The sequence below is a fragment of the Canis aureus genome, chromosome 10 (genome assembly GCF_053574225.1).
Source record: "Canis aureus isolate CA01 chromosome 10, VMU_Caureus_v.1.0, whole genome shotgun sequence".
NCBI lineage: Eukaryota > Metazoa > Chordata > Mammalia > Carnivora > Canidae > Canis > Canis aureus.
Window position 1 is genome coordinate 14,361,934 of NC_135620.1, and position 12,508 is coordinate 14,374,441.

A 12,508-nucleotide genomic window follows, 5' to 3' on the forward strand; every position below is an offset into this window, starting at 1 on the left:
AAACTCAGCTTTTTCTTTGGCAAAATGCCACTATTAAGTTTTTCAACACCTGCTGGAGGCAACTGAAATTTAGTTGGTAGAAGAGAGTTTTAGAGGACTTCTTAGAGAAAGGGCTAGCTGTAGTTTTATCATGCATAACAAATACAGGGAGTGAGTTTGCTGTCTGTGGGATTGGTGGCTGGAGTTCCTCCTTATTTTATTACTGATGTAGTTGGGGTGATAGTGCGTGTTGTGGAGATGTTGGAAGTTGATGTAATCTCTGGTGTGGACTGGTAGGGAGTGAATACCAACTGCTTTTGCTTCTCACCATATGCCTCATTGAGCCAACCAGAAAGGGAAAGTAGGTTAAGCAGCTCCTTAGGGTGATTTGAGTTTTATTTTTACCAGACATATTGTTTTTGCTTATTGTCATTTGTTTTAAGCTATTTTTGCTAATGTGCTGAAAGGTCATCTCTGAGGCTAAAATTCAAAGTTATGGACATAATCTGTTCACTTTGCAGTACATTTAACCTCCCCAAACCCACAAGCGTGGGAGAGAGATTTGGAAATTTCTGTTATTCACCGATGCTAGAGCAATTTTTGTGGCCTGCCAAATAGTGCTTTCAGTGAAATACTTCAATTGTACTGATTATGAGTTTGGATGTAAAATTTTCCCAGCTTTCATTAGTCTCCCTAGATCTTTAGATTTGGAGGCTTTGAAGTCAGGCAAACTCGACCGTGAGTCTTTCTCTACCACTTTCTGGTTTCTGATCCTTGGTCTAGCTACATTGCTCATGAAGCCTCAAATTACCTCATCTACAAAATGGGGATCATGATATGGTGATTATTCTGAGATAGGTGTCTGGAACACTATAGACACTGGGTGACTTTGAATATTTATTGTCTTTTTTTCCATTCCCCCCTTGGTCTTGAGGTAGTTATTTTCACAGTCAGAAGCAAGAGAGGATGTGTGAAGTGTATCTGGAAGGGCTGACATGTGGTAAGGGTAGGAATACTTTCTGTCTAGGCCCTAAAGGCAAAAGTAGAGCCTGACACAGTACTTACATTAGTTGGTATCACTGGGAGAGGGGGCTTTTGTGGGATGGAGGTCCAGAGCATGGGCACCTCCCCACCTGTAGAAACAGGTTGTCTCCTGTCGCTTGAGAGGCCTGGGGATATCAGAAGCTGCAGTCAGAAGGTCCTGTCATTTCCTGCCCTCTTGGGAGGAGTGTGGGAGTAGGGGACTGAGGGGAAGGCACAGCCTGCTGGAGCCTTCTCCACTGAGATAGGATGTTCACATGGTCAACCCTGGGCTTGCTTTGAAAGAAATGGCAAAACCAGGGTTTGCTCTGGGCGGCTGGGTTGCCCTTGGGGATTCCTTCCTTGTAGATTCCTCCCTGACTCACTTTGTGAAAAGTTAGGTAGGCTTGCCTCTGTTTTAGGATGGATGGAAGCACACTGAGAGTGACAGTGCCCTGTGCCCCCAACCCCAGACCTGGCGGACCTAAAGCTGGGTGCAGGTGCTAGGAGGCTTCGAGGGCCACCCGTCGCCCACCCATGCCCCAGCTCCCACCACCCACCAGTTGGTACCCATCCCACCTCCTGCTCGGTGCCCTAGGGCTCAGTTGCGTGGGGGCGCCGTGGCTCCCCAGGGAGGCTGGGCCAGGGAGGCTGGGTTGTGCTGGCGGGCGCCGAGGCTGCCTCTCTGAGGCAGGTCTGCAGGGCCGGGGCGCAGACACCGCGGCTCCGCCAGGCCCATTAATAACCCGGAGGGCGCTGCGATTCGACAGCGCGGTCGCCGCAGGCTCTGCTTCCTGCGGCCGCCTGGCTTTTTCCCATCCAGTTTGAGTCGAGGGACACTGGGCGTCCACAGCCACCCGACCCAGAGGGAGGGTGAGGATCCCCTCCTCTGGGCTGCTGGCTGCCGGGGAGGGGGGGGACGTCGGAGAGAGCCGGGTTCACGGCAGTTCTTCCCTCGCGTGTAATGCACGAGGAGGATCGCGTGCAGCCTGGGGACCCATCATCTGGGCAGCAGCCACCCTCTCCACTCAGCCATTACCCAGATCCTTAAATTCACTATGTAGTCCTTTTTGGCTTCTGGTAAGAGCTTGCACTCCAGCACAGGCACCCCAAACCCGCTAGAATGGTCCCCCTTTCTCCACCCTTTCCTCTCTGGCTGGAGTGGCCGGTGTGTGGGGTTCTGCACCACCAGGGGCCAAGGATGGCTCCCCACTTTGGTGCCGGCTGCGGGCCGTGGGGGCGGGTGCTTCCCCAGGAGTCGGGAGGGTGCTTCGTGCTGGATGGGTCGCCCGCCTGCCCCGGTGATTTTGGAAGCATCTTCTCTCATTGTCGGAAGAGGAAAACCAAATATACCCAGGCGACCAAAGTAGAATCTCTCTGGGACATAAGGTTGAGCAAGAGATAGGCTCTTTTCATGGGACAGTGATAAACACACCTGGAAACACCCTGGAGTGAGAGGACAGGGGAGAGAGTCAGAGGGAACTAGAGAGAGAAGGGAAGAGGGAGAGAGAGACACCCCCCCCCCCCCCAGAAGCAGAAGGGAGCTGGGGGTTCCACAGAGACAGCCATGCCACCCACACCCAGCAACCAAGGCGTTTGGGGCGCCGGGGGCTCGACCCCTATCAGGCCGATTTGGGTGCCACGATTTCCAAGGCAGGGGTGCAGATGAACCTCTCCCCTATTCCTAGTGGCCCGGGTGCCCTGAAGGTGTCCCCTCCCTCGCAGGTGGCATACCGGGGAGGGGATGTGGTCGTCTCAGGATTGGCCCGAGGATGGGCCGCCTTGAGCGGCGGGTTAACCGTCTTCCTTCCCTCCCTCCCGCTCGTTCTCTGGCAGGTTGCGACATGTGCGCGGACAACCGCAACGGCGAGTGCCCCATGCACGGGCCGCTGCACTCGCTGCGCCGGCTTGTGGGCACCAGCAGCGCCGCGGCCGCCGCGCCCCCGCCCGAGCTGCCCGAGTGGCTCCGGGACCTGCCGCGGGAGGTGTGCTTGTGCACCAGCACCGTGCCCGGCCTGGCCTACGGCATCTGTGCGGCACAGAGGATCCAGCAGGGCACCTGGATCGGGCCCTTCCAGGGCGTCCTCCTGCCCCCGGAGAAGGTGCAGGCCGGTGCCGTGAGGAACACGCAGCATCTCTGGGAGGTAAGTCACCCATGGCTCAGCACCTCGCCAACCAGAGCTTTGGCCGGCAAACAGCCTGGCCCTTGGTGGTGGGGGTGGGGCAGCTTACGGGAGAGCCTTCCCTGTTCTTCAGGGGGTAGGGGAGGATAGATTTCTCAGGTCCTGCACCTGCCGGTGTCTGCCGACGTACAGCTCTTAGGTGCAGAGCTTGGCCTGGCACCTCAGCAACCCAGCCAGGAAGACAGGGCCTACAGGTTCCTGAAGGTGGGATCCCCTTAACAAGCCTCTGTTCCAGCTGGGATGGATTTGATGTTTTGGTCTCCCTGGATCTTGGGAAAAAGAAAAGCCAGCTGAGGTTGATAGAGCAGAGGAGGCCTGGCATTTGGGGTGTCAGCTAGGTGAATGTCCCATTCTGAGCTCTTCCACAGTATGTTTTTTGGGCACTGGGCAAGAAGGGACATAGCATAAACAGGAGGAAGAGAGTCAGGCTCCTTTTCTCAGATAAAAACAATTTTGTAAACGCTGAGCTTAAGAGACTGGGGCATGTTTCATAACTTTCAAAGCATCCCGAGTAAGCAAATTACATCGTGAATCTGAAATCACAAATTCTGCTTCTTTTCTGACAAAGTACAATTAGGCAGCCTTCAGCAAGACAGAAAATCCAAACATAGGAAAACTTGGAGCACTTTGATATCACCCAATTCATGATAATACTTCAGTGGCACAATGTCATGTCATGCTATGATTTAAAAACAAGGAATGTATTTGAAAAATGTTCATCTGAGATTTCTTCCAGAGCTTTGTTGTTATTGAGATCCAGTTCTGAAGAGGCAGATTCTTAGCCTTAGGTAATCCCCCCACCAGGTTTAGCCACCCCTCTCACCCAGGGGGTGATTTATGAAATAGAAGATGGTGGAAGTCTTACTCTTAGGGCCATATGTAAATCTGCCTGAGGCCAGGCGGTACAATAGAGTGGGAGTAGCCAGAAAAGAAAGTCACTTAAGTGCTAGAGGCCAACTTGGCAAGGACCTTAGGTCTCCATTAATGGGTCATTTCTACAGCAGCTTGTCTCATACAAGGTTCAGTGGCCTGTCAAGATGGGCATGCTGGCTGTGAGCAGCCTCGTAGTCACTAACTAAAACTCATGGGACTTGGTAATCCACTCACATTTTTGCTGAGCGCTCTGGACGGCACTATCTTGGGCTCTGGAGACACAGTGTTGTGAAAAACAAACCTGGTCTCCACAGCCATTACATGACTGTTGGCATGGGATGCTGGGGCTGGGGCCTGTGCCTGCAAAACCTTCTTTGATGGTGTAGGAGCTACATGGTGAGCTTACAGCCCAGGAGCCCAAGATGGCCTCATGGCGGCCATGGGCTGCATAGCCTATGCTTATCTTCTGGGGCCCTGTGCCCAGGCTCCCAGGTTCTGTTTCACTTCTAAATTGGAAAAACAATTACACATTTTTAATCTCTCAGGATAGGATTCTTGAACGAGGAAGAAAACGTTGGGCATGTTTATGTCACCAAATAGTGCCCCCCCCCTTCCTTTTTTTAAACAGAATTTTTTATAGGGAAACAGGGCAGAAGAGAATGGCTCGGTACATAGAGCCAGGTTAGAAGTGAGAGCTTTTTGGATCGGAAAAACTGACAAGTGGGAAATAATCAAAGCATCTGGTTTTGAAATATTTCCCAGTTGGTTTTTGTTTCTGACTAATTAGTTGTAACCTCCAGTGCGGTTTAAAGTTTATAAAACACTTCCAGGCACTTTTCATGTTCCAGTAGTGTTATTAGGAGCTCTAATACCATACAGTTAAAGGTCTGCCAATACTTTTCTGAGGAGATTGTTAAACGATTGTTCAATGGTACAGATTCACTCTATCGGCAAATGTTAAAACCAAACACTGTTATATTGCCCTCTCATGCCCCAGGTTTTGAGCTCATCTGTTTTCACAGTACCAGGGGATGAAGCCATAAACATGAAAAAAAAAATCCCATAGTTCATAGTTTTGTTATAAAGGATGTGGATGCTTGTGATGTTGGCTGGAGATCACTATGCATATAGAATATAATGATACATATTAATACTGAAAGCTGTGGAACCTTCCTTTTGTACCTTTCCTTGAGCTTGATTAAGTTAGCACTGTTGAAATGAGAGCGGGGATTGAGAGTTGTTGATACCTCAGTGGAGAGGAAATGCGTCTTACCTATTGTTTCAGGTACTGAGTTGGTTCTGTGTTAGAAAAAAGACTTGCTGGGTGTATGCATGCTTGTAGGATCTCCAGATCCCTCCTTCTGAATTCAGAACATGACCTATTTATTTTTATCATCTGTAAGAAGAGTTAGAATAAGCAAACATTTCGGGGATTGAAGGGATATTAAAACTGCAGTGGTGCAAAATGTATCAGTCTACTGGGAGATCCTATAAACTGTGACAGAGTACGGCCAGGTACCTTAGTGCCGATGTCCATTTGTTAAGATGAAACTCTCATAGGGTTTCAGGTTTTTATTAGTATGATTATTTTTAAGCTATGAAGGCTTGAGTTTTTAATTTTTAAGCATTATGATTTATTTTTTTATGAAATGTGATGATTTGAATTTAAATTTATAACAGGAGAGTCTAAATGTTGGATTGTTCCTTAAACGTTAGTCTTTGCTTTCAAACCTCAATTTTATTGTGAAAAAAAGTGTAGTCATCATATTATTCATATTAGGAAAGAATCCATAGTCGGAATACAAGATAGATCTATAGGAAACTTTTGGCAATAATTGTTTAATGACTCACATAATAATTATCCATTTAAAAAAACACATTCTTTTAGATATCTTCCAGAATAGCAGGTCGACATAGAGCAGATCTTTAAAAACTTAAAAGCAGTTGAATCATTACCATTTCATTTTAAAAGTCAACTGGAAGCGTCTCTCTTCCTCACATTTTTTTAAGTCACTTGCTGATGAAGAAATGTCTTTATATTTAGAGTTCAATACTCAGGTCCTGATGGATCTTACCAGGGTTACTTATCTTTATTTCAGTACAATAAATGGATTGCTAATCTTTTCCCGTCACTGTTTCCAAGTAGATGATGGATTTTTGTTTCAGTTTACAGTTCATTGTTTTTAGTATGGCTGTACTTTATTATACACATGAAGGCTTATTACAGAAACAATCAGATTCACCTTAGTTACTCCCTTTGTTTAATCATTAAAAGCTCTCTTTGTACAAAATGACTTTTTAATATTTAACGTACCTCAGCCATTGAGAGCTTATTTGATTGTTTTGTCAGTGTGCTTTTAGTTAATATTTTCTTTGTGCTAATCATCCTGGTTCTTAAAAAATATAGCAACTTAAAGAAAGTTCAATATCATTCCATTATCTGCAGTATATTTTGACTCTTTGGGGTATCTATGGGCAATTCGAAGAGTTTTTTCTTTTTTTTCTCTTTTAAAGCAAGAAGCCCAGGGTTTTTTTTTTGTTTTGTTTTTTTGTTTTTGTCTTTTAAGGAGATGAACAAACTGAAAGCCCGATTACTAGTCTTTTTATTGGGGGGGGGTCAGTTTCTTTTAGAATCAGATTTCACTGTGTTTTACAAAAAATAATAAATTCACAGAGTCTAAAACAAAAACATTACAGGACAGATTAAACAATCACTCGTTTTGCTTATATACATTTATTCCAGCAAGACTTGGATGCATGGTATATTTCTAGCTATTTGGCCATAATGAGAAAAATCTTTCTGAATGTTTCGCAAAGAAAACATACTCTTTCTCAGCAATTAGGTCTTATTGATGAGAGTGAGATAATTTTGCTCTAATGTGTTTTCTAATAAAGAAGTGAAAAGACACGTTTGATTTCAGCATTTATGAAAACATTATCTCAATTATTAATGTGCCCTTTTTCCCTTGAGATAAATTAATCTAGTTGCACATGGTTTCCCCTTTCTGCTTAACATCAGAATTTAATATGACTGGACCTGAGGAATGTACATCGTGTAAACTTAAAATTCTAGTGGATAGAAAATACGGAAGTTTAAAATAAAGTAACAGTTTAAGATAGGCCAGAATTACCCAGGCCTTTCAAATCAAAGTCTAATTTGACAGGAAATTTTAGTGACAATGACAAAATAAATTGCACTTATTTTCATCCTAGAAAAATTATTCTGCTAATTGAAGTATGTTGTGACTTGTTAGGATTACGGTCAAGGTACTAGAAAGGTCTTTAATTTTATAGAATCTGTCTTTGCCTCTGTAAATTTGAGTGTCTCATTTTCGTTTACACTATGTGAAAACCTTCATTATTTTTCTTCAGAAAATCAAGGGGGAATAACATAATATGGGGTAGGATTTTTTTTGTGGTTTGATTTTATGCCATAATATTTTAGATTTAATAAGAGATTTGCTTTTAAGCAAATGGTCTATTTTTCATCATTACCATTTAGCTTAGGTCAAAAGACATTGATGAAACCAATATTAAAAATATATTACACATTGCTAAATGTTTATATTTCAAAACCATCATAGGAAACTGGTGCTTGGAGGAAATGATATGACTTCATATTTTAAACGCATTACTTAGGTTTTGTATAATCACCCAATTCCATGTATAGTACTGTACTCATTTGTATATAAATATTTAGATGTTAAAAAATAATTTAAAATTAATTATTTAAAATGAAATTAAAACCACTTAAAAATTTAACAGAAACCATTTTAAAATTGTTCTGGTGATAGCACTATAATTATATAGTCCATAGTTTTGCTTAATAGATTTTGGCTTGTTGGGTCTGATTCACCAAAGCACTAGGGGTTAGAATTATGTGGCTGTTCCAGTTACAGTGAAGTAGAAATTGTGCTTCTTAGTAATTTATCATTTAATATACTAGACTGCTTGTCAGCTTGGTTTTGAATATGTCAATTTCGTGAACTCCAAATAAATTCTTCCTAAAAAGAAGCCATAGTCATGTTGCTGTTATGTTTTAAATTTACAGAGGAACAGCTGGTGTATCTCTCTGGCTTTGCCTCATTTGATTTGAAGATGTCTGCGATAGTGGTGCCCATTTGATAGAGTGTGAGCATTTTGTAGTTTTACATAAACTGTAAAACCATCTGCCGCCTCTTGGAATGGTTTCCAGCATTGTGTTCAAAATCAAAACTTGGTACTTAAAGTTGGCTTGGCAAAGGCCCGTTCAAGTCCTGGTTCTCTTTGGTTTATGTATCACCCTGCACAGTGCCACTCGTGGTTTTCTAAAATTCAAAAGTGATAGTGCTTTTTTTTTTTTTTTTTTAAAAAAAGACATCTATTGTAGCCATTTGGAAATTCTCACACTAGTGAGGTTCAATCCAAATATGCATGTGATGAGACAGTGTTTCAGTCGCAAATACTTTATGAAGAGTGATATGTTCTGTATCTGCAGGACGATTTCTCTCATTAGTTCATTTTATCTGTTGTTTACAGATCACTTCTCTTATTGATAATATTTTGTCCATGTGGAAAAAAAAACCTCATAAGTATTTCCTGTCACAACTGCATATTTCCTTACATCAGGTGATTCTCTCTGCCCCCCCCCCCCCTTCTTCCACACTGACTGGAAAAGAGGATCAAGGAATTAAAATCAGAACCTCAGTCTTCCCCACTGGTAGCCAGCGAGCCGATGAAAATGTGTTGATGGTCATGTTGGACCTGAGGAACTTGCACAGGAGACTCTTTGTTTTATTATTTTACTGTGTCACTTAAGGCACTTTGAATTATTTGATTAATCTCTTTTGTTACCCAGAAATCACTTCATGGTGGTAGGGTAATATTACGGGTCTGACAAATGTCATGGAATACAAAATGGTGCTTGGTAGTTAGCTGAAGAATCAGGCCCACCATCTCCAGATCCAGCCTCCATCTGCCGATCTGAAGAATGCTGGGCCTGGAACCATGGCGGGGACTGCCTTGCGTGCACTCTCTCTCTCTCTCTCTCTTTCTCTCTCTCTCTCTCTCTCTTTTTTAGAATCTTATAGACTCCCAGATTTAATGAGTTTAGACATTCCTTGTGTATTTACACAAGAAATACAGACCCCGGCATCACTACTTAGCATAAAAGCCAAGAGAAGCCAGAGCAGAATATACTTTTCCTTGTAAGCATTTGCCACCTCACTCAGATAAGTTACAGAATTCCATTATCCAAATTGTTACACATGTGTGACAGAGGTTGACCTTTTGTCATGTCAATCCTTTTTTGTGTAGGCTCCAGGCTCCAGCCTAATGGCTCAAACCCTGATTTACTCACTGTAATAAGGGCAGGAGGTCGAGCAATTGTCAGGCTGCCTGTTCGTACTCTTCTCGGAGTCTGGTTGAAGGCTGTTAACACAAAGCTTTTCAAAGTGAATTTACAACCAGCCCCACTGACAGAGGCCAATCAGTGCACCATAAATGTCAGGTTAGTGAGATTGAGCAGTAAGTAAAGTACTGACAGTACACCATTGGCTGGAATCAATTGGCCAGGGTTTAACCCAGAAGAGCAATCTACGCGTGGCGGGTTGAGGGAAGGAGCCAAGCGTGCCGCCTGGGTGTCCAGGTGGGAGAGCATCCGTGTACCTGTTAGGGGGCATGGGAGGGTGAGGATCAGGTCTCCTCCGAGGGGCCGTGCTGCACAATGCCCTGACTTCGTGGGGGGCTGCTGGCCGAGCCTGCTGACTCCGAGGCTGGGTGGCGAGGAAGGGCTCAGCGTTAGGACAGGGAGGAGAACTGATCCAGTGTGGTGCTTTCAAAACCAGAGGACGCAGGCAGTGCCTGACTATCTAGCCAAAAGGTGACTTTTGCTGCTCAAAACTCCAAAACCGTGACCGGGATGTCCCCCGAGGCCTAGACACAGGTCAGTGGCTTCCTCCGCCCTTCCAGAGGCTGAGCAATGCGAAACTTTGGTGGAGGTCACTAATGAATGATCATGGGCTGAGGGCCTGAATATCCATGCGGTGTGGCTTCCCCACCACGCGGAATGTTTTTATCATTTTGTGTCCTGACAGCCTGGACAACAATTCATTCTGCTCTGAAGGCATCAGCATTAAAATGGAGGAATCCATTAAAATGCTGTATGCAAGGATTTATAAATTAGGCAATTTCCTTGATTATTGCAATCATTTACAAAATTGATTGTCCCAGTGTGGTATAGACAGATTTCAGCAACTGTCATTGACAACAAACACATTCTCTGATATCTATAGCTACTGGCCACTAAACCAGGTCACTGGTCCTCACTGCCCCTCCCCTGTTGTGTGTGGTCTCAAGGTCAGGCCGACTTCTAGAGAACCTTACAATGATCAAGTTTCAGTTGCCTTCAGAGGTGACTCACTTAGGCAGGCGCAGGTTCTTATAAAGGTTGTAGCATTGTTTGCACAGGTTGAGTTCAAATTTTGGAGGCAGGTGCTGAGGATCCTAATGTGCTTGGGATCAGAAGCGCAGATTCTGAAACGATGCCAGCTTAAAAGGAGATGATTTTTGCAAATTGCAGCTATAAATATTTGTTTGATTGAAGATCTGAAAGTCAATAATGTGTTTTATTCGTTGGTCCTTAGAGTTCTAATTATCCAATAGATATATCGTAGAGTCACTGGATTTTAGGTCAATTAATTCTGGAAGGCATAATAAAGACATTGTTACAAGTGTGAGGCTCTCAAAACGCTGTAGATTTTCCTATAGGGGAACACACACAGCAAGTCCACTTGGTGCTTAATCACTAACCACAAACCACAGAGTTGCCTTTATTCCTGAAATATCAGAGGTGGGCATGCCAAATGTGTCTGCAGAGCTGCGTCCAATGAAAGCTGGCCATGCGGTTTATGCTTAGTACAAAATAACTGACTTTAGACATTTGTTTTTAATCATCATTTTGTTTTTAATCATAAATTTTCCCTTTTGGAACTCTGAAGCAAAATGGGGCTTGTAAAATAATAACACTTTAGAAAATCATTTCACACTGTCGTGAAGACAAAGAAAGAAGTTTTTCAGTTTGTCCTCATTTGAATACATTAATATTTGATATTAAGGTAGTCCTTTGTTTAAAAGGGAAAAACGTCATGTTTTAGGAAGTCCCTGGGCTTGGCGACATGTCGTTGGGTTTGTGTGGGTATTGTTGTCTGAGAAGTCAGAATTTCCTTTTCATTTTTAATTAGTTGTAATATTCATGGCTTAAAAATTCAGTAGAAAGGCAGTGTTTTCATTTCAGCGTCTTGATAGTATCACCCCATTTTTATTTAAAACGTTCTCTTCCACAGGTATTTCTGATTTCTGTTAAGACTTAAAAGCCACGGGACCAGATCTGTCTTGGGTCAACTGTGAAGGGAGGCACTCACTGTTATAGATGTTTCTGCCAGTGCCCTTGCACATTTATTTAATAAACCGAAATCTCCAGCCTGCAACTGTGAAATAATGATATGGGGCTAAGCCCATTTTATTAAAATGAACAGTGTTTTTCACTCTCTGTGATCACTTTAAATTAAAGCTGCCTCAGATAATGAAGTGTCTTCTATAGAAACATTCAGTGTAATCTAATTCAGCAGAAACTTCTTAAGTGCTTTTTAATTGGAATCAAATTAAATGTAATCAAGTCATGTTTTCAGGGTCTTGTAAAGCACCGAGACCTAAGTGTTCTTAGCACACTTGGGAATATTAATGTTGATCACAAATTTAGTAAAACAGTGCTAAATTCTCACATATCCGTGCAAACTCCAAAATGATAGATAAACCGTAAATAAATTTTTGGTTAGAGTACAGTGCTTTCGGAATCTGTTTTGTTTATCTCCAAACTTATTTTCAAATTCATTTGTGATCTTAATTTTAAAAAAAGCACAAATCATTCCTGGAGGCAGAGAGTTCTGGAAAATGTTGTACTAGTGAGAAAAGCACTTAATTTCAGTTTGTTGCAATTAATTGCAACTTAGAATTTGACCTGGATAATCTACAAAGTGGAAAAATCTAATAATGAAGCTTTAAAAAATGGAAATGAGCTTTTCTATGGAACGTAGTTTATGCTCATCTTTAAAAAATTCAAACTATATAGAAGTATAAATCAGTGGTAACTATTATGACTTAAAAAAAAAAAGATTTTTTTTCTAAGTAATCTCAACCCCCCAACACAGGCCTCAAACCCATGACCCCAAGACCAAAGGTTGCGTGCTCTACCAACTGAGCCAGCCAGGTGCCACCGCCCCACCCCCACCCCCATTGTTGAGGATTTTTGTAATGGCCTTTTGAGAGATGACTTGTAATATAATACATATTTATCTGATTGAAATCACAGTTTTGGTAAAGATATTTGCTCAGTGTCCTTAGTACTACAAAACACTTTGAAGGCAGCAACCAATGACATTGTTTTCATAGGATTTTCCTCAAATGGTTAAATTTGG

The 12,508-nt window shown here is 43.1% G+C and overlaps 1 protein-coding gene across 1 annotated transcript in view; it reads left to right on the plus strand.

Moving 5' to 3' along the window:
* PRDM6 (PR/SET domain 6) overlaps positions 1-12,508 on the plus strand; it is a 102,475-nt gene that overhangs the window by 7,378 nt on the left and 82,589 nt on the right. Inside the window, exon 3 of the mRNA XM_077911425.1 lies at positions 2,836-3,143. Coding sequence (XP_077767551.1) covers positions 2,836-3,143 — 308 coding nt within the window. The remainder of the gene's footprint in view (positions 1-2,835; positions 3,144-12,508) is intronic.